General features: G+C 47.2%; 1 protein-coding gene across 7 annotated transcripts in view; it reads left to right on the top strand.

Moving 5' to 3' along the window:
• Window positions 1-21,505, top strand: part of ARHGEF9 (Cdc42 guanine nucleotide exchange factor 9) — a 497,418-nt gene that overhangs the window by 336,495 nt on the left and 139,418 nt on the right. For all 7 annotated transcript variants that reach the window (XM_060249023.1, XM_060249022.1, XM_060249025.1 and 4 more), the window contains one exon: window positions 6,119-6,298. In XM_060249023.1, coding sequence (XP_060105006.1) covers window positions 6,119-6,298 — 180 coding nt within the window. The remainder of the gene's footprint in view (window positions 1-6,118; window positions 6,299-21,505) is intronic.

Raw genomic sequence — 21,505 nt, 5'->3', positions numbered from 1 at the left:
AGTTCTAATAGCAATTCATGCTACATTTTAATCCATTATAGCTTCATGCTTGCCCGAATGCTCCATGAACTGATATTATTCTTGCATCCCTTTCTCCCCTAACGATAAATGTGTTTCGATACAAAATGGAATCACCTGTCGATTGCCTTGGCAGTGGTGACATAGAACTGCAGAGCAGCCGTTTGTGTAAAAAAGGGAGTGTCGAAATGAGGAAGGCAGTGTTGCTGTAGCAGCTAACAGGCTTGTGGTCGGCAGCCCCATCAGCCTGTGTCGTTTCTTTAAAACTACTGTAAGGGAACCGTGCAGTTATAACACAAGAAACAAAGCAAGATTGTGTGAACTGTTTCACTGAAGCACATGAGTTAGAATTCTTTCACCCTTTTGATGCTGATGGACCACCATGCATCCAAATGGTTGACCCTGATCCAAAAGAAAATCACATCCATAGGAATTTCCTTGGATGCATTTTATCTATCCATCAAACGTAGACTACTAGATATCCAGTTGCAACGTCTTACTGAGGCAGCTCGGAAAACTTGCTCCCCAAGCTATCTGGGTTTATCCCAGATTCCTGGGCTTTTAGCTCCCTATTTCCTCCTTTTAACTGATCCTCACCAAAGAAGAGCATTCATGCTGGCTAGATTTAATGCATTACCATCGGCCATCCTTTTCGGAAGATACCACAGAATCCCCCGCAATCTTAGACGATGCCCTTGTAGTCAAGGAGCCATCGAAACGGTCCCTCATGTTCTTTTGGACTGCCCTTTTTATAGCAGTCCACGTGCAAGATATCTAGATGCACTGCTTTCTGACCATCAAGACCTTTCTGACAATGCCAAGGTTCGTTTTTTACTCCATGGGAAACACAACTTTGTCACTACTCACGTTGCTTGCTTTTTACAGGTTGCGATCCAAATCAGAGAGGCTTTGACTCATGCATAGCCTACTGCTATTTTATGTCATTTAACTTTTGCTGGTTTTTTCTAAGGTTTTATTATATTCTATAGTGTCACTGTTGGTTTCAAAGTATACTGTATTCTTGTATTAATGCCAATAAAGGTCTATGGTATGGTATGAGTTAGAACTTAACTAGGCATATAATACAGCTTGCCCTGAGCTGGATGGCCCAGGCCACCTGGATCTCGTCAGATCTCAGAAGCTAAGTAGGGTCAGCCCTGGCTAGTAGTTGGAACGGAGTCCTCCAAGGATTATCAGGGTTGTGACACGGAAGCAGGCAATGGCAAACCACTTCTGAACCTTTTGTGCCTTGAAAACCCCATGGGGTCTCCATAGATCAGCTATCACCTGATGGCACTTTCCACCATCATCGTACAACTCTGTTCAGACACCACGCTAACTCGTTTTTATAGCCCATCTTTCCTCCTGAGACTCAGGCTAGATTCTGGGATAAAATTTCCATTGCACGTGTGGTGTTGCACAAGCAAAATAGCGAAAAAGAGAAGGAAGAGGGTGGTGGTGCAGCAACAAACAAGGAAAGGAAAAGGCATGTTGACACTATTCCTAACTTTAAAAACACTTTTTAAAGGGTCTAGGCAAATAGGCGTGAAAAACCTCCGCTTGAGACCCTGGAGAGCCGCTGCCAGTCTAAGTAGACAATACTGACTTTGATGGACTGAGGGTAGCCCCATAGCCAGACATTTTTGGGTGGGGGGGCCCAGGACATAAAATTTTGGGTGGGGGGGGCTGTGGAGTCTTGGCTGCTTCTTCCAGCAGCCAGCCTCTGGACCTAGCTCTCTCTCTCTCTCTCAAGCTCTTGGGGGTGGGAATAAGAGCCGGGGAGAGCAGCGGTAAAAACGGGGCTGCAGGAAGAGCGGAGGAGGCAGGGAAGAGCCCAGGGAGAGCAGTCGTGAAAACGGGACTTAGGGGAGCGCGGGGGAGGCAGGGAAGAGAAGAACGCGGGGAGAGCAGCAGTGAAAACGGGGCTGAGGGGAGAGCGGGGGAGGCAGGAAAGAGAAGAGCCCAGGGAGAGCAGCGGTGAAAACAGGGCTGCGAGGAGAGTGGGGGAGGCAGGGAAGAGCCCGGGGAGAGCAGTGGTGGCGAAAATGGGGCTGCGGGGAGAGTGGGGGAGGCAGGGAAGAGCCCGGGGGGAGCAGCGGAGGCAAAAATGGGGCTGTGGGAGGAACGGGGGAGGCAGGAACAGGGTGGGAAGAGCCCAGGGAGAGGGGCGATGGCAGCAAAAACGAGGCGGCAGGGAGAGCAGTGGGGAAAGGAGGGGCCACACAGGTGGAAGTGGGGCTTGGGTGGAGGGGCCTTTCTCCCCCTGGGCCCCACCGTGGCTATGGACCTGACTGAGGGTCTGATTCAGTATAAGGCAGTTTCATATGTTCACTTTGCACCCGACTTGCTGCTATGGCCATAGTGGGGGGGGGGGATGTTTGTACTTCTGTGAAGATGCAGTCCTGTTTCCCAGATGAACTGTAGTTCAAATAAACCATGTATTTGTCCTATGTCTGAATCAAGCCAGTGTGCTGGCTACTGATAGTGGCAGCCCTGGGTTTTTCTTCTTGTTTTCCTTGTGGTTATATCATACTATTTTGTAATTAATGATGAATTAGTTACTTTTGTATGCCACTTTTCATCAGTCATGGAATTTTCAAGATGGCGCTGATGCCTGTTGTAAACAGGTTGGTAGATAGAAATAAATGCTGCCTGGGATTGCACTGTAATCCCCAGACTACGAAATACATAGGTGGTGGCGGCCACAAGCATGGCCACCTTCAAGAGGGGTTTAGATAAAAATATGGAGCAGAGGTCCATCGGTGGCTATTAACCACAATGTGTGTGTGTGTGTGTGTGTGTTATTTGGCCACTGTGTGACACAGAGTGTTGGACTGGATGGGCCATTGGCCTGATCCAACATGGCTTCTCTTATGTTCTTAAAAAACCTCAGGTCCTGTCAGCGCGGTTGTAACCAGAGTCACCACTCCAGGTCACCATTTTTGTATACATGAGCTAGGAGTTTCAGAGGTGTTCCTGGCAGCATTCACTTCCTGACCATTAGAGCGGTTCCTCAGTGGAACAGGCTTCCTCGGGAGGTGGTGGGCTCTCCTTCCTCGGAGGTTTTTAAACAGAGGCTAGATGGCCATCTGACAGCAATGAGGATCCTGTGAATTTAGGGGGAAGTGTTTGTGAGTTTCCTGCGTTGTGCAGGGGGGTTGGACTAGATGACCCTGAGGGTGCCTTCCAACTCTATGATTCTATGATTCTGTGACTACTTTAGGCTGGACAGTTCCTGGAAAACTATTTACTTTGTTGCCTGCCGGTGATTGTTACCCTGAATTGATCCCCTGATCTCACCAGCTATTCTCATTTTAAAAATTTCAACTATGGATTCACTCTATAAAATGCATTATCTAAAGCCCGAATCCGAAGTTACTGTGACAGCACGTACATTCTGCTTGTATGTGCAGAAGAGGCAGCATGTGTTCTCTTTACAGATGAAACCAGGGACCCGTACCTCCGTAAATATGGTGTTCAACTTTAAATGCGTTGAATGTGACATGAGAATTATTATTATTTTTTTATTTTTCATATTGATATCCCGCCCTCCCTGCCGAAGCAGGCTCAGGGCGGCTATGCAACACACGTACAAAGAAAAATCAAGCTCATGCTGTACCTGGATTGTGCATGGGTTCACTGTAGCTTGTGAACAGGGCTGAAGTTGGAAGTTGAAATTAGTTCAGAATTAGTTCCAGGGGACGTGACTCTGAACTCTGAGTGGTGAAGCCAGAAAGGGGCTAGTGCTTCTCTGGAGTGGGTGATTTGCCAGGTGAGGAGAAGGAAGAGAGCTGGTTGGAAAGATCAAGGGCTTGGACAAAAAAGGGAGGGGAGGGGAGAGGAGAGGAGGGCAGTCCTGGAGGAAAGTGAAAAGAATTCTCAAAGGGATAAATGCTTCAGTCACATAGTCTCCAAGCTGAGGCAAAAGTTTTCAGACGATGTTCTGGGGCGAGAAGCAAGGAAACCACACATTTCATACGGAGCATGTCGGATAGTCAAATTTTCCATGTTCGACTGAGATGATTAGATTTGAGCCTTGACTTTTCAGTTTGTCACCAAACAGCCCAAACAGCTGCCAAACGAGTTTGAATCAGGTTTTTTTTTTTTTCCACGTAAAACTCCACATGCAAAAATGCTGCTGATCCAGAGAGATCATCAGCCATAAATGTTGCTAAGGTTAACCTAGATGAAAATTGAATGGCATTTTTTAAAAACATAGCATTTACTGATGACTGATTTGTATGATTTGTGATTGATTGGTCTGTCTGTGTCAACAATTGCCTCCCCAGTGGAGCAGCTGCACAGAAAGGGGGTGGAAATCAGACTCTGCAGGGCTGAGTGAGAACACACAGATGCTGAAAAGCCAGTTGCACTAAATTTTGCTAGTTAGGAAGCAGTAGTTGAAGCAATTTTTTGGACAACTACGAATGGGTGCTCTACAGTGTTCTGTGGACTTTGTTCTCATTTGGGGCTCTGGGTGCAGAATGAACGCTGAAATTGGTGGTGCAAAACTTCCCAATGCATTGTGGCTCAAAAAATCAGGGAAGCAGGTTTTTAGCAGGTGCTGGAATCCATACCTCCTGATGGGGCTACCAGTAACGAGGGATAATTTTGAGGTCCAAAACAGAGCTGGATGTGAGCTGGAGCTGGGTTGGAGATTTAAAAATGTTCAAGTGATACTCATTCACTGGGTTTGAGTGTCATTCAGGAAGTACCAGCCCAAACATGCGCACACACATGGGACCCAGTAGGGTGGGTGCAGTGAGTCACTGGTTGGTGAAGTGAAGTGTAAACTTGATGGTGCCACTTTAGATAGCAGGGGTGGGGGGTTCAGCATGATGGAGTGCTCTCTTATGGAAAGGAAACTACCCAGAAGAGGGCTTGGTTAGAACTCTTCTCCCCAAGATGCCCATTTTAAGCATACTGACTGAAATGGTGCAGCCTAGCTTAGAGGGTGATAGGGTTGCCAAGTCCAATTCAAGAAATATCTGGGGGCTTTGGGGGTGGAGCCAGGAGACTTTGGGGGTGGAGCCAGGAGACATTGGGGGTGGAGCCAGGAACAAGGATGTGACAAGCATAATTGAACTCCAAGGGAGTTCTGGCCATCACATTTAAAGGGACAGCACACCTTTTTAAATGCCTTTCTTCCACAGGAAATAATGAAGGATAGGGGCACCATCTTTTGGGGCTCATAGAATTGGACCCCCTGGTCCAATCGTTTTGAAACTTGGGGGGTATTTTGGGGAGAGGCACTAGATGCTATACTAAAAATTTGGTGCCTCTAAACATAGCCCCCCCAGAGCCCCCAATACCTGTAGATCAATTCCCCATTATTCCCTGTGGGAATCGTTCTCCATAGGGAATAATAAAGTGCCCAGTAGACATTTCCCTCCCCCCGCCACGCTTTCTAAAGGGGGGGGGGAGGGCCTCCAAACCAGAGAATCCCCTGCCCCCTCCCTCTCTCACACACACAAATACTTACTGGGTCTTCTTCCTGCAGAACTTTACTTGATCTAAAAACGAAAGCAAAACAAAGGGAGGGGCTGTTTTCCGAAGCCCTTCCTGTTTCCTGCTCAGCCTTAAAGGCACATATTTTAAAAACGGACCTGCAGGAGCTCTAAAACTACATGGTGATTATAGGGGGCGGGGCTTCCCCCTCCGGCCAGCTGGCTGGGAGCGGGGAGAAGCCTGTGAAAACGGGGGATCCCCCGCTGGGACCTGGGGATTGGGAAGCCTAGAGGGTGACCAATAGATCTCTCAACACGATCAATGGAGGCTGACCAATAGATGCCTAGGGAGTCTGCATGCCATGTGAATGGAACATGATATGCCTAAAACATTGGTGCATCATTAACAAATGCAAAAGTCTTCTCTGAAGCTAGACTGTTTTAAAAACAATCACTCTGAATGGCTGATGTTCATCATAGAGCATTTAAAAAAAAATCTGTTATCTTCAACCAGCAATGCTGTGTTGTGGCAAAGTGACGGCATGCTTGCTGCTGTTTTGCGGATTGTGACAAGAGGGTGGGAAGAGGGCGTGCATGCTTCCCTGGGGAGAAGGAGCCCTGTTTCCTGACTGTCCCTTCTTTTGTTCCTCAAGCTGATCAGTGGCGGTTCTATTGTAAGCGCTGAGGCAGTATGGGATCACGTCACCATGGCCAACCGGGAGTTGGCGTTTAAAGCAGGAGACGTTATCAAGGTCCTGGATGCCTCCAACAAGGACTGGTGGTGGGGTCAGATTGATGACGAAGAAGGATGGTTTCCCGCCAGCTTCGTAAGGGTGAGTGTCTCCCTCTTTCGTCTTTCTTGATGTTATGGAATGTTTCATTCGTGCCAGGGGGCTGCTAGAGGCCAGCAGCCAGTTCTTGCAGAGAGGCAAAGCGTGGGTGTTCTTAGAAGGTGGTCTGAGTCAGGGTGGTGGCAGGCTTGGGGTGGCACCTGCTGGGTCAGGGGTAGAGGCCTCCACCCTCAGGACCAAATTCTGTGGAGCATGCCCGTGTGTGGACAGGGCTAGCCTCCCAAGTGATACGCTGCAGGAGTCTGACTCAGTCACAACCATCAGCAGCACAGCTTGACTTAGAACTGGCTGGTAGCCGCATAAGCCCAGGAGGTGAGGGCTGTTCCTTGCTTGGGGTGACAGAATACCTTGAACTGGCTGTGTGTGGAACAAAGGAGGAAAGCTCTCAAGCCAGTAGGAAAGTATATCAACCTGATATTTTAGCCCTTCAAGCGGGGACTGAGACCTTTTCTGCATGTTCGACTTACTCCTGATTTTCATGGCAGTCCATCCACAAGCATTGGAATCAGTTTGGGCAGGGTTCTTCCGCACATCTGCCCTCCTTGTGCATTTTCACAGTTGTGATGTTGGGATGCCAGCCTCCAGGCGGGACCTGGGGATCCCACTGAATTGCAGCTCATCTCCAGAAGACAGAGAACGGTTCCCCCAGGAGAAACTGGATGCTTTGGAGGGTGGACGCTGTGGCCTTGTACCCCATTGAGGTCCCTGTCCTCCCCAACCCCCAAATCTCCAGGAATTTCCCAACCTGGAGCTGGCAACCCCACCTTCTCATCCCCAGTGGTCAGGGGGGTTGGCAACCCTGTTCTGTCAGTTTCTTTTCCTCTTTTCCTTCAAGGGAGGGTGCTGTTGTCATTGGAAGCATCATTGGTGGACCTAAAATATCAATATCCTAGTCTTTTGAATTCCCAGCATTCATTTTAAAAAAAGAAAGAAATCTGGCTCCTTCCCTCATGGAGATGTAGGGAAGGGGGGGGGGGGAGCAGCATTATAGGAAGCATTATGGACATTTTACACAGCACATCACAGCGGTTCAGAAGTGTAGCAAAGGGGTAGGAAATGGAAGAAAACAATTTCCTTCAAAAGTGACTCAGCAACACAGCTTACCCTGACACAAGTGTGTTTGCATGAACAGGCAAATAAATTCCTCGATCAGCCAGTTACTGAAACTGGAATGACCAAAAAAACAAAACCCATTTAGCAACCAAGGAATACAAAGGCAATGAAACCACTCATCTTCGGAGTAATTGAATGGACTGGAGGTGGGTGGGAGTTGGTAGGACAAAGAAAACTGACAGGAACGTTATGTATGAGCAAAAAGGTGACTTTGGCCGGATCCAGATGGGCAGCTTGCAGTGGCGGCCTCTCAGTCTTAAAAAAAGCCAGCGTGGTTAGAGGTGCCCAGCCATGAGCAGATGGCGCATGCCTGGCTGCTGTGTGAGAGAGGCACAGATTGCACATGCCTGGAGGAATGGTCACACTGCTTGTGAGGTTGGAAGGCGCTTGCATGGTGTGCCCCTGCAGTTCAGATTGCTGGGCAATGCACCATGCAAGCACTTCAGCAGTTTGCCACCAGGAAGCACCTGATCGCTTTTTGAGGTGGAATAGAGCTGCAGTGGCGCAGAGTGGTAAACTGCAGTATTGCAGTCCAAGCTCTGCTCACAACCTGAGTTCAATCCTGGCGGAAGCTGGGTTCAGGTAGCTGGCTTAAGGTTGGCTCAGTTTTCTATCCTTCCAAGGTCGGTAAAATGAGTCCCCAGCTTGCTGGGGGGAAAGTGTAGATGACTGGGGAAGGCAATGGCAAACCACCCCATAAAAAGTCTGCCATGAAAAATCGTGATGCGATGTCACCCCAGAGTCGGAAATGACTGGTGCTTGCACAGGGAACAACCTTTACCTTTTCTCTCTTTCTTTTGAGCCGCAGGAAGAGGCAGTGAGTGCGCTTGTAGCTCAGGGCCCAGAAGTCCATGTGCAAATAGACCTTTTAAATCCAGGGGTGGGGGTGGCTGTGTTGGGTCCAATAGCCCATCTGAATGCAGCCTTTAAATTTGCTTCCAAAGAACACTAGGGTAAAAGTTATCTTACATTAACTGGGGGGGGGGGGGGACCGGGGGGAAACTAGTAAGCAGAAGTGAAAATGAAAGACACATAAATGGATGCAGAAATTATAGGATAAACCAAAACAGTGTGGGGCAAGAACCAACCAAAAAAAAGTATGTGGAAAAGCCCTGTAAAGAGCCTCAAACTCTGAAACATCAGGCAAAATTCTGAGCCCTGGTATTCCTAGGAAAGACAAGGAAATCCCCATTTCAGTTCTGGGGAACAGGGTGGCCCAAATTGTTTATAAAATGTAAAGTTGCATTTTTAATATATATCACATTTTTGAAAGTTCTTCAAAAATGGTACTTTGGTAACATGTTTTTTGCTGCTCCATGTGTATCCCCTCCTATCTTAGCAAACCCCTCAGTTACTGATATGCCAGTCTGGCCTCCAGTAACTCTAGAGGAAATCGGTGAATTATTGAAGGATTTAAAAGCGGGTAAAGCACCTGGCCCTGATGGCCTTCCCGCTGAGGTATTCACAAAGTTTGCCGATTGGTGGCTCTTGCCCCTTGCAAAATTGTTCTCTTTAATCGATCTGCATGGCTCCATCCCTAACTCTTGGCTTGATTCTATAATTATCCCAATATACAAAAAGGGGGGGTTGGAGTTACCAGAAAATTTCTGCCCCATTAGTTTATTCTCTATAGTGGGCAAATTGTATGCAAAACATTTAGAACTCCGATTAACTGACTGGATGCACCTAGGCAACATCATAGGTCCTGAACAGATTGGCTTCTCCAAAGGCAAATCTGCTATGGATCACTGCTGCACTCTGGCCTTCCTTGCTGAAAAATACATGCATACCGGGTCAAAAAAATTATACGCTGCCTTCATCGATTTGAAGGGTGCTTTTGATTCAATAGATAGAGCCCAACTATGGATCAAGCTAGGTTACCTGGGAATGGACCCTCGTCTGCTGTTTCTCTTGAGGAAACTTCATTTTAATACCTTTTGCCAAGTGAAATTTTCTTCTAGCGGTGACTTGACTAGTAAAATCCCAGTGTTAAAGGGGGTTAAACAAGGTTGCGTGCTGGCCCCGCATCTTTTTAATTTATTTTTAACTGACCTGGTACAATTTTTGAACCCTATTAATGGCCATCCGCCTAAACTTGCAGGCCGAGCGGTCCCCTTATTACTTTATGCCGACGACACTACCATCCTCTCTTGTACAAGAGTGGGCCTGCAAAGGTATTTGAATGCCTTCTATGACTACTGTAATTGTAATTCACTTTCTGTCAATTATACCAAATCTAAAGTAGTTGTCTTTTCAAATCGCTGGCGCCCACAGAGATGGTTTATTGGCAATTCAACAATCGAGCAAACAAAATTTTTTAAATATTTGAGGATCACTTTTAACCACAAGTTAAGCTGGGTTTCACATCGTAACAACTCCGTCAACTTGGCTAAATGTTCAGCTGCTCAAATTAAACAGTTTTTCTTTGCAAGGGGCAACCAATTAGTTCCAGCAGCTATTAAAGTGTTCAAAGCCAAAACGCTTGCCCAAATCCTCTATGGTATCCCTATATGGATCTCAGCTTTTACCAGGAAAGTGGAGGGCATTCAAGCCTCATTCTTTAGACAAATTCTTGGTTTGCCAAAATGTGTGTCCTACTTTGCTCTCTGCTCTGAAGTGGGTCAGTCTTTGGTGGAGACAAAAGCCTGGATTGCAGTGTTTAAATTCTGGCTCAAAATTCATTTTAGAACAGATCCCAACAGCCTTCTTGATTGTATGAAAAGAGACCCATATATTTCATCCCGGACAGCAGTGCTTCTGTCTAAACTCAATCAATTGGGGTTAGAGGTAGATGATTTTTCTACGTCTGATGAGTCATATATCTTCAGATGTATTAAACTGAGACTGTGGGAATCGGAGGAAATGAAATTACGGCCAACTGACCCTTATATTTGCTCTCCAGCTTCCTTAGGTCTCTATGCTTTCTGTGGCAAAATGCCCAATTATCTATCAGACCTAACCACTCCAAGTCATCGCAGGGCATTTATGTTGGCTAGACTAAATGCGTTTCCCTCCAAAGTTTTACAAGGGAGATATCAGCGAGTCCCTTTAGCCGACAGACTTTGCTCCTGTGGAGCGAATACTCCTGACTCAATCCAGCATATATTGCTTGATTGTTCTTTTTACCATAACCTCCGCAAAGATTTATTTGGCAAGCTTTCTTTTTCTCCAGATTTGTCTATTCTGCCACCCTGTTATTATTTATTGAGTGATACTGAGGGGGTGGTTAGTGAGGCTGTGGCAAAATTTCTGGCTGACATCCTTCAATTTAATTCTGACCATGTTTGAATGCATCTGTAAGCTCGGTTTTATTTTGATTTTATCTCCAATGTTTAAATTTTTATATTCTGTGTATTTTTATTTGAATCTATTATGCCATTAAAGGTTTGGTATGGTATGGTATGGTAACATGTTTTGTATTTTGTTGGCAGTGATTATACCTTTCTGGCTTGCAAACCCTAAAGATTTAGTGGAGAGAGGGAAGTCTATCATGTGGATGAGTTCAGTTTTTGGAACCCACATTCCAGCTACCCAAATCCACATTCTGTAAATGTTTTTAAAATGTTATATTTGAATCCAACCGTTTCTGAGCATGAAAAATTCATGGGATGCAGAAATTCCTTTTCAGCTAACAGGGTTTTTTGTGACTGCCTCACAAATACGGGACTTTCCAGAGACCTGCAAAAAGTTCTTGCAATCCCGCAAATGCCTTTGTTTGTGGTGTTTTTCTGCCAAGAATTTGTTCCTTATTCTCTGAACTTCATAAGCAACTCTACATTTGTCTCCCTTGTAGAAAAGCCTTCCATTATTAGCAGGATTCCTCTTAGAGCCCTTTAGCCTCTAGAACAGGGATCCCCAACCTTTTTGAGCCTGTAGATACCCTTTAGAATTTTGACACAATGTGGTGGACATGAAATGACTGCCACATGAGGCGGAGCTGGACATGGACCCTAGGAAGTTTAGGTGCAGGGTAGAAGAGGGGTGATTTTAAAAATACACCAGAAAAGAGGAGTAAGAAATTGAGACCAACACTGCTGGCAGTTGCCACTGAAGTAGCAATATTTTAATATATACAGGCAGTCAGATCTCCAGTGGCCTAGAAGAACTCCTCTTTATTTCTGAAAATGGTCTTTCTGAAAATATTGGTGGGTGCCAAGATTGGTGTCAGTGGGTGCCGTGGCACCCATGGGTACCAAGTTGGGGGACCCTGCTCTAGACAGTAATAGTGGGGAGGGGCCCTCTTCCCAGTTCTCCTCAGGTCCTGCCACGTCAATTAGGCTTTCTTGGGCATTTGTGGCGTGGAGGGAATCAACAGCCAGACTTTAACACCCCCCTCTCCCCAGTCCTCCCCAGTCCCCTTGCTCCCATTAGTGGAATGATGTGAAGTGATGGTATCGCTTTACTCTGCTCTGGTTAGACCTCGCTTGATAAATTGTGTTCAGTTTTGGGCACGCCAATTTAAGAAGGATATAGACAAGCTGGAACATGCCCAGAGGAGGACAATGAAGATAGTGAGGGGTCTGGAGATCAAGTTGAAGGAGCTTGGCATGTTTAGCCTGGAGAGGAGATGACTGAGAGGTGACATGATCACCTTCTTCAAGTACTTGAAGGGCTCTCATATAGAAGATGGTGCGGAATTGTTTTCTGTTTGGTGTAGTGGTTAAGCGTGCAGACTCTTATCTGGGAGAACCAGGTCTGATTCTCCAATCTTTCACTTGCAGCAGCTGGAATGGCTTTGGGTCAGCCATGGCTCTCGCAGAGGTTATCCTTGAAAGGGCAGTTTCTGGGAGAGCTCTCTCAGCCCCACCCACTTCACAGGTCTGTTGTGGAAGGTTAAAGAAAATTGTAAGCTGCTCTGAGACTCAGATTTGGAGTGGAGGGCGGGATATAAATCCAATGTCTTATTTTTCTTCTTCTTCTGTTGCCCCAGAAAATAGGACCAGAACCAACCGGTTGAAATTAAATCAAAAGAGTTTCCAGCTCAGCATTAGGAAGAACTTCCTGACCATTAGAGTGATTCCTCAGTGGAACAGGCTTCCCTGGAAGGTGGTGGGCTCTCCTTCCTTGGAGGTTTTTAAACAGAGGCTAGATGGCCATCTGACAGCAATATTGATTCTGTGAATTAGGCAGATCATGAGGAGGGCAAGAAGGGTTGCATAATTGTTTAGTTCTTATCGCCCCTTCTTACACACCCAGGGAAATACTGGTTGACACTTTGGGAACAGTCAGCAATTTTTCTCCAGGCCAGTTTGGCTAGGGATCCTGGAGGTTTTTGCCATCTTCTGGGCATGGAGCCTGCAGGGGTCACTGGGGATGTATGTGTGGGGGGAGGTATTTATAAATCTCCTGCATTGTGATTTTTTTTTATGGCCCGCAAATGATGTTATAAATATCCATATGGCCCTTGGCAGAAAAAAGGTTCCCCACCTCTGATCTAACGGCAGCTTCAGAGAAGCCATTTCTCTTGGGGAAATTGTACAGGGAGAAAAGGCTGAGCCACGCTTTCTGCACTGGGGTGGCCCCAATTCACATGCAGCTACTTCAAAACTTTACCCCCCAAAAGTCAGGTGATCTGATCGTGGATCTCCCTTGTGGCGCTGTATTGAAGGTTGGGGCACACCCTCCATAGCAATCCAGACATATCAGTAAGGGAGCTTTGCCTCCTTGCCATGATACATTCAAAAGTACTTTCTGCTGTCTCAGGCACATCTCCAAAGATAAAATGATTCTGCAAGTTTGTGGTGACATCTGGCTAGGCCTGGCACTAATTGTCCAGCACCCATGACATCACCGGAAGACTTCCTGGCCTTGGTCCCTGGAGCAATGGGACAGTTGTTTCATTTGTTTGTCTAACCATTTGTACCCCACTTTTCTCCCCCATGGGGACCCAAGGCAGCTTCCATCATTCTCCTCCTCCGTTTTACCCTCAAAACAACCCTGTGAGGTAGGTGAGTCTGAGAGTGCATGAATGGCCCAAGATGATGATGATGATGATGATGTTGGATTTATATCCCGCCCTCCGCTCCGAAGAGTCTCAGAGCGGCTCACAATCTCCTTTACCTTCCTCCCCCACAACAGACACCCTGTGAGGTGGGTGGGGCTGGAGAGGGCTCTCACAGCAGCTGCCCTTTCAAGGACAGAGAGCGGCCTACAATCTCCTTTCCCTTCCTCCCCCACAACAGACACCCTGTGAGGTGGGTGGGGCTGAGAGGACTCTCACAGCAGCTGCCCTTTCAAGGACAGAGACTCAGAGTGGCTCACAATCTCCTATATCTTCTCCACCCACAACAGACACCCTGTGGGGCTGAGAGAACTCTCACAGCAGCTGCCCTTTCAAGGACAACCTCTGCCAGAGCTATGGCTGACCCAAGGCCATGCTAGCAGGTGCAAGTGGAGGAGTGGGGAATCAAACCCGGTTCTCCCAGATAAGAGTCCGCACACTTAACCACTACACCCAACAGGCTTCCATGGCATGAGTGGGGAGTCGAACCCAGATTTTTCTTTAAAAATTCCATTTTATAAAATAAAAAGCTAAAGGCCAAAGGTGTTTCGGAATCTTTACGGATGGTGGGTAGCCTGCCTGGAGCTTGCGGAAAGGGGTGAGGTTGGCAGCAGAGCCCCCCTCTCTGCCCTACAAGGGCTGTGTCAGCTCAGGAGCAGGACCTGCTATGAGTTCCCTTGAAACAACGCTGTGTGTTGCTTTCACTCTGAGGCTCTGCGGTCAGGGCTGGTTCAGACACATTTAAACCGCAGCCTCTTTCTCCAGAGATCAAAAGATGAGTTTCAAATCCACAGAAGCAGCACACAAACAACCTCAGTGAGCAGAGCGGCCGTCCACCTGCGGCACAAATGGGATGCAGTGAAAAGAGACTGCCGCCACTCAGGGGAATTAGGGGGGGTGGGGCTGGCAGCTTGTTCCTCATGACAATCATTCTGAGCTGCCCAAAATTTTCTGGGCCGGATGAGGAATGCTGCATATAATTTTGCTCTGTACATATACATATGTGAACATATGAAGCTGCCTTCTACTGAATCAGACCCTTGGTCCATCAAAGTCAGTATTGTCTTCTCAGACTGGCAGCGGCTCTCCAGGGTCTCAAGCTGAGGTTTTTCACTCCTATTTGCCTGGACCCTTTTTTTGGAAATGCCGGGGATTGAACCTGGGACCTTCTGCTTCCCAAGCAGATGCTCTACCACTGAGCCACTGTCCCTCCCCAAAACATATGAACATATGAAGCTGCCTTATACTGAATCAGACCCTTGGTCCATCAAAGTCAGTATTGTCTTCTCAGACTGGCAGCGGCTCTCCAGGGTCTAAAGCTGGGGTTTTTCACACCTATTTGCCTGGACCCTTTCTTTTGGAGATGCCAGGGATTGAACCTGGGACCTTCTGCTTCCCAAGCAGATGCTCTACCACTGAGCCACTGTCCCTCCCCAAAACATATGAACATATGAAGCTGCCTTATACTGAATCAGACCCTTGGTCCATCAAAGTCAGTATTGTCTACTCAGACTGGCAGCGGCTCTCCAGGGTCTCAAGCTGAGGTTTTTCACACCTATTTGCCTGGACCCTTTTTTGGAGATGCCAAGGATTGAACCTGGGACCTTCTGCTTCCCAAGCAGATGCTCTACCACTGAGCCACCGTCCCTCCCCTGCTCTCCAGGGTCTCAAGCTGAGGTTTTTCACACCTATTTGCCTGGACCCTTTTTTGGAGATGCCAGGGATTGAACCTGGGACCTTCTGCTGTACTTAGAGGGAATCTTACATATTGGGACCAGTCCTTGATTTGTAGGGCAAGTCCCATATTAAGTCCCCCCCCACTTCAGTGGGGTAAGCAGGACAGCTGTCCACCAGCAGTAATTTTTTTGGTGTTGACAAACTGGTTGAAGAATCTTCACAAAGTTGTTGCTTAGAGGCAAATGAAATGGTTGTATAGATTTGAGTCTGTCTCCGAAACAAGAACCCAAAGACAGGGAAGACTAGAGCATCCGTTGTCTTTTTGGAGCACCATTAAAAAGGAGGAACCACCTTTCAGCTCATCAGCTCCTTGCTCAAACACACTCACACACACACACACACACACATGATTTTGTGTGTGTGTGTTTATACTGGAGTTGTCAACTTCCAAGTGGTAAAAAATCCAACAACCTAGAATCACAATTAGTATGACAAACAATACAAACAAGCACTGTGATATACTGGCTAACAACATTTAGTAAAACTTTTGAAATTCATATAAGACTTTTATGCACATTAAGAAGTAGTACAACTTTATAGTGTTACAAGAAAGGTCCATAATGAGACCCAGATATAGGCTTATTTTGTCCAAAAAAACTTCCTCAAGACTATTTCTATTTCCTTCGGGGTTATCAGCTTCTTGTTACAATGCAATGTAAATGCTCTCTGCAATCACTTGATTTTCTTCACACTCTCTCATTCTGGAATAAACCATAGTAGTTATAACAAGATACAACTCAAAGTCGAATGGAGGTGGAAAATTCTTAATTTATAAAAGACTAATTTTTAAACATTATTGGTTGCTATTAAGAACTTATATATCAATATTGTTGAGAGCACATTGCCAGCAAAGGATTGGCTTTCTTCTATTATAAATATACTCAAGTGGTACTGGGAGGTCAGTTCTTAATAACAACCAATGACATTTAAAATTTGCTTTATATAAATGAGATTGGATGGACCTTTCTTGTAGCACTGTAAAGTTGGGCATAACTTGCCGGTGGTGTCTGGAGAACTGGAATTATAACTGATCTCCAGACTACATAAATCAGTCATTTATTTAATAATTACTGCTCCACCCTCAAATCTCCAGGTGTTTCCAAATCCAGAGTTGGCAACCCAAATTTTTACTTTCATGGGAGCCCCACAACATTGAATTGCGTAACCTTGTGGAACAAGGCAGCTTACATATTTATTATAATGCACATGGAACGGAAGACAGTTAAATGAATCCATAGTCTTCATAAGCTGATGCGCAACAAGCCACATTCATGTGCGGTGCAGCGAGAACGGTGAGGTTCATGCGCATTCCCTTCCATCGGAATTTGCAGTGACATCTTATGCCCCAACCAGCAAAATGGTCCAGTGTGCCTAAATCTGCTTATGCCTGAGCATCACTTGACAGATTGAGAAACCCCGGGCATTAATTGGATGCATGTTCAGAAGCACATTGGAAAAAAAAGCTGTGCATTTGGATTGCCAGTCGCAGATTAATATGATGTTGACATGCGGTTTTTGCTGTGCTGTGGCTTTAGTGACCTGGCCTCACCCAAATTAACTATCCTATTACCCTTTCTGGGGTCTCCCAAATAACTAGAGGTGCTCCCTCCAGAGGGGTCCCACTTGACTGAAAAATGCATCTCCAAAAAGTCTGAAAAGTAGCACAGAAATCAGGCTGTGGCCTCACCATAGCCTGGTTTTTCAGATGCAAAACAAAATTTTGCAATTTTGGGCTGTATCAACAGAAGTATAGTGTCCAGATCGCATGATGTGATGGTATCGCTTTACTCTGCTCTGGTAAGACCTCACCTGGAGTATTGTGTTCAGTTTTGGGCACCACATTTTAAGAAGGATATAGACAAGCTGGAACGGGTCCAGAGGAGGGCGACGAAGACGGTGAGGAGTCTGGAGACCAAGTCCTATGAGGAAAGGTTGAAAGAGCTGGGGATGTTTAGCCTGGAGAGGAGGCGGCTGAGAGGTGATATGCTCACCATATTCAAGTACTTGAAGGGCTGTCATATAGAGAATGGTGTGGAATTATTTTCTGTGGCCCCGGAAGGTAGGACCAGAACCAATGGGTTGAAATTAAATCAAAAGAGTTTCTGGCTCAACATTAGGAAGAATTTCCTGACTGTTAGAGCGATTCCTCAGTGGAACAGGCTTCCTCGGGAGATGGTGGGCTCTCCTTCCTTGGAGGTTTTTAAACAGAGGCTAGATGGCCATCTGACAGCAATGAAGATCCTCTGAATTTAGAGGGAGGAGTTTATGAGTTTCCTGCATTGTGCAGGGGGTTGGACTAGATGACCCTGGAGGTCCCTTCCAACTCTATGATTCTATGAAAAACAAAAACTAAGAGGTGGGAAAATACTGAGGTTGTAGAGAGGCCAGCCACATGTCAAACTACAGGCAGAGAATTGCATCCCGGAATGCTCACTTATGTTGAACACCGCCCCCCCCCCCCCCCCACACACACACAGCAACTGTGGGTAGAAGCCTTCTCCTGGCTCTGTCCGGATGCTTTCCATGCTGCCTTCTCATTCTCCTGCACATGCAAACCAGGCCTCAGAGTGGCTGTTGGGAAGAAACACCCACACCGGCTTCAGTCAGGCCAGGCATGGCATGGGCCCTTGCGCTTCACTGTCACCTTATAGGTGCGCTTGGCAGAAGGGGTGATTGGCCCACAGCTGTGATTCAGCCGGCCCTCCAGTATCATAAAAAACAAACCTGTTAGGAACTCGAGTCCACCAGAGGGCAGCATCAGAGTGTAGGTTGATGCTCCCCAAAACTGTTCAGCAGCTCAGGTGTCGTGCTGGTGAGACCAGCAGATTAAGGGGCTCTGGGTTGGACACTGCTCTTCTTCCTTCTGCTGCTGGCACAGCAGACACTGAAAAACAGGAAGAGCAGCATCCAACTCACAGCCTGCAAAAGTCAGAAAAGCCCTGGATGTTTGTCTGTTGTATTCATTTATACCCCCAAAGCAATTGACATCATTCTCCTCTTCTCCATTTTATCCTTGCAGCCACCTTGCAAGGCAGGTGAGGCTGAGAGAGAGTCACCTCTTGTGGCTGAGTAGGGATTGGAACCGTGATTCTTTCCTTTTCCCTTACTGTCCTCTCTGTCTTTAGTCTCCCTGCCTTCACCCGTTGCTGAACCTTGAAAGTATGCTTGGCCATAACAGGTTGCCCAGCTGCAATCCATTTCTTCGGTGAGGATGACCCAGAGTGGGCACTGAACTGCTCATACCTACTCTGTGCCTTCTGCCATGTGCCACAGCCTTCTGCAGCCCTTTCCTCCCATAGCAGACCTCCTGCCCTGACGCCCTCCGACCCACTCAGAATCCCTTGAGGAAGAGCCAAGGTCTGTGTCTGAGGAGGACCAGAGAGACCAGGAAGGGCCTGGCACTGCAGACGATGCCTCCTTGGTGCCGGAGGCTGCCTTGCCAGTGCCTGCAAAGGAGGCCTCTCCACCAGCCCCAGGCCTACAGCCTTCCAGGACCCTCTCCCGGTTCTTAGGAGTGCTGCCAATGGAGGGCCCAGGCCCAAGTGGCATAGAGGAGGCAGAGAAGAAGAAGAAGATGACATTGGATTTATATTCCGCCCTCCACTCAAGAGTCTCAGAGAGGCTTACAATCGCCTTTATCTCCCTCCCCCATAACAGACACCCTGTGAGGTGGGTGGGGCTGAGAGAGCTCTGACAGAAGCTGCCCTTTCAAGGACAACTCCTGCCAGAGCTACGGCTGACCCAAGACCATCCCAGCAGCTGCAAGTGGAGGAGTGGGGAATCAAACCCAGTTCTCCCAGATAAGAGTCCGCACACTTCACCACTACACCAAACAGGCTGGCTGCAAGCAACTCCAAGGTGGAGCCGTGCGCTGAGAGTGATTCCTTGCAGAATGCCAGCTGGTGTGTGCCGCTGCCTCAGGAGCTCCAGCACCCATCAGCAATACAGCTGGGCTCAGTTACCTCCCCGCCTACTTAAGCTGGGGCCTGGAAAGACAGCCTTGCTGGATCAACTATTTTGCAAGGCTGCAACCAGCTCTGTAGCTTGACCGATCCTGCACTTCAGACCATGCTCAGGGACCATCTGCAGCATCAGCACTGACTCTTGGGGAGAGTCAGCTGAAGCCGAAGATCAGAACATCTCCTGACAACAGAAGCTCCTTTTCCCAGTGGGACAGTTCGGCCCTACATGGGACCTTGCTACAGTCTTCAAGGATATTGAATAGGTGAACCATCCCTTGCCTGCACCAATAACAAAGCACAGGTTAAACACGGCAGCTGTAAAATAAAATCAAACATGACAACACTGACCCAACAAAGGCTACAATTACCACAATGGTGTACCTTTAATTGCAAAACAACCCAGTCTCAATTAAGGGAAGAAAAGGACACTTTGCTGTATTAATTTTCTCTGTTTTCTGCATGTTTTTCTCAAAGTCAGAGCCTAGTCAGCTCTAGCCTTGCTGCAGGGAAACGGGCCACATGCCTGCTGATGGGAGGGGCCAGCATGCCCCACTCTGGCCTTGTGGCTTTTGTTGAGGAATAAGCAGCCCCCCCCCCCTTTCTTGGCTCAGAGTGCCTGGCATGCTCAACAGGTGAAATAAATGGCCACATTCCTTTCTGGACGCAGCTAGCTGACGCTTTTGCAACACAGGGATTCTTCCGGAATTTTCCACTAAAGGGCCAGAATGAATTTGCCAGTACTGTGATTCCGCCAGAACTTTTTCAGTGCAAGGACTCCCAAGGTTATATTGCATCTTTTATGCAGATGCTTTTTATACTTTGCTTTTCTAAAAGTCCTTCAAGATTGAAATAAACAGGCCAAGCTTTTCTTCAGAGAGGAACAGTTGGCCTTCAAAGACAAAGTAAACACATTCAGCTTTTCTTCTGAGTGGGGTGGTTGGCCTTCAGTCTCCGCTGTGCCCTGGGCCTCACCCCTCAGCTGAGCCACGGCCTCTCTAAGCCTCGCTTCAGAGATCCCAAGCCCAGGCCTGCCCCACTTAAAAGGGCCCTGAAGGAACCTGAGGGTCCCTGGACACTTCTCGCCTGCAATCTGGTCAAAACTGGTCATGATACCGAAGGTGAGAAATAAATTGCTGGAGTGTCAGGAGGAATCCAAGGAAAGGTGATCAGACTTTCCTCCTGAAACCTATTTTTAAGCACAGGGTTCATCATTGAAACTTGGCCAACCCCTTTTTGGATTTTTATCAGAAATCTCCTTGCCCAGATTTCTTCTGACCAGTCAGCATTCCCAGGGAATGTAAAGTGCCGTCTTCAGCTGCTGTCTCTCGGGGACAAACAGAAGAAGAGGCTGAGCCATGCAGGTCAGTAAAAAAGCTTCAGAAGGTCCCTGAGTCAAAACCACCCCAAGATCTGAAACAGGGGGTGCCCAGACAACTGCCCTGGAAGGAAGGTGGAAGTGGAGAGAAGGGGAATTCCCAAGATCCTTTGGAAGTCTTCTCTCCTGACCAGACCAGTCCTTTCTGTTCGCACATTTGGCACACTCTGGGGCACATGGCTTTCTCTTTGAAGTTCCTTGTGTCAATGAATGACCCCTCTGAAGACTGTGCATGTTGTCCAGATGATTGGGGAGCTGATTTGCAATCCCTTCTCAATAAAACTGCAGCTTTCCTCTCTTGAATGCTGAGTCTCTGTCTTGGGGAGCCTGAAGCTTGATAAAAAGAATGTTGTGTTAAAGTTGTTGAAGTTTCAGGAGAAAAACCTGATGACCTTTCCTTTGATTGCCTACCCTCCTAGAATTTATTTTTTAAGGAAGGCAAGAGGCAACATTTGTAACATTTCTAGAGGCTCGAAGATTTTCAAGATCAGCACAAATGTTCAGGCCTCTTCCCCAGCTTTGTTAAGCTGATGATCCGCTGCGATAGTGAGAAATCTTTTGTCCTTATTCATTTCTCATGAAATACAGTCATGTCTCTTGACAGCTTCAAAGTCAGCAGATTCACACTGACTTTCCCGTTGAAGTTCCTTTTGTCAAAGCTCTTAAGTCTGCTCACGTTTAGTCTTGAGTTTCGGGGTTTTCTTCAGCAGGGACTTGGGCATCTTAGTGGAGGGATGGAGAACTGGTGAGCCAGGCTGAGCTCAGTCTGTTCCCCAGGGATGTTCTGTGTGTCCCCTCTGAGATCCTTCCCTTTTGGCCCCATTCTCCTGCCCAAGTGAGGCCTCAGCGCCTTCACCTCTTCTTCTCCATGGTGAACAGCAATTGAGGCTCTAGTAGAGCCCTCCTCTCCTTAGAAACCCAAGTCATTTCCCCAGAAACCTCTGCATATGGCTTTTTAAACCTTTCTGCCAAATCTCAATGTTATCCCTAGTGCTGGCTTA

This window comes from Heteronotia binoei, chromosome 11, assembly GCF_032191835.1.
Source record: "Heteronotia binoei isolate CCM8104 ecotype False Entrance Well chromosome 11, APGP_CSIRO_Hbin_v1, whole genome shotgun sequence".
Taxonomy (NCBI): Eukaryota; Metazoa; Chordata; class Lepidosauria; order Squamata; family Gekkonidae; genus Heteronotia; species Heteronotia binoei.
The sequence above is the reverse complement of the archived record's forward strand: the minus strand, read 5'-3'. Positions and strand labels throughout refer to the sequence as shown.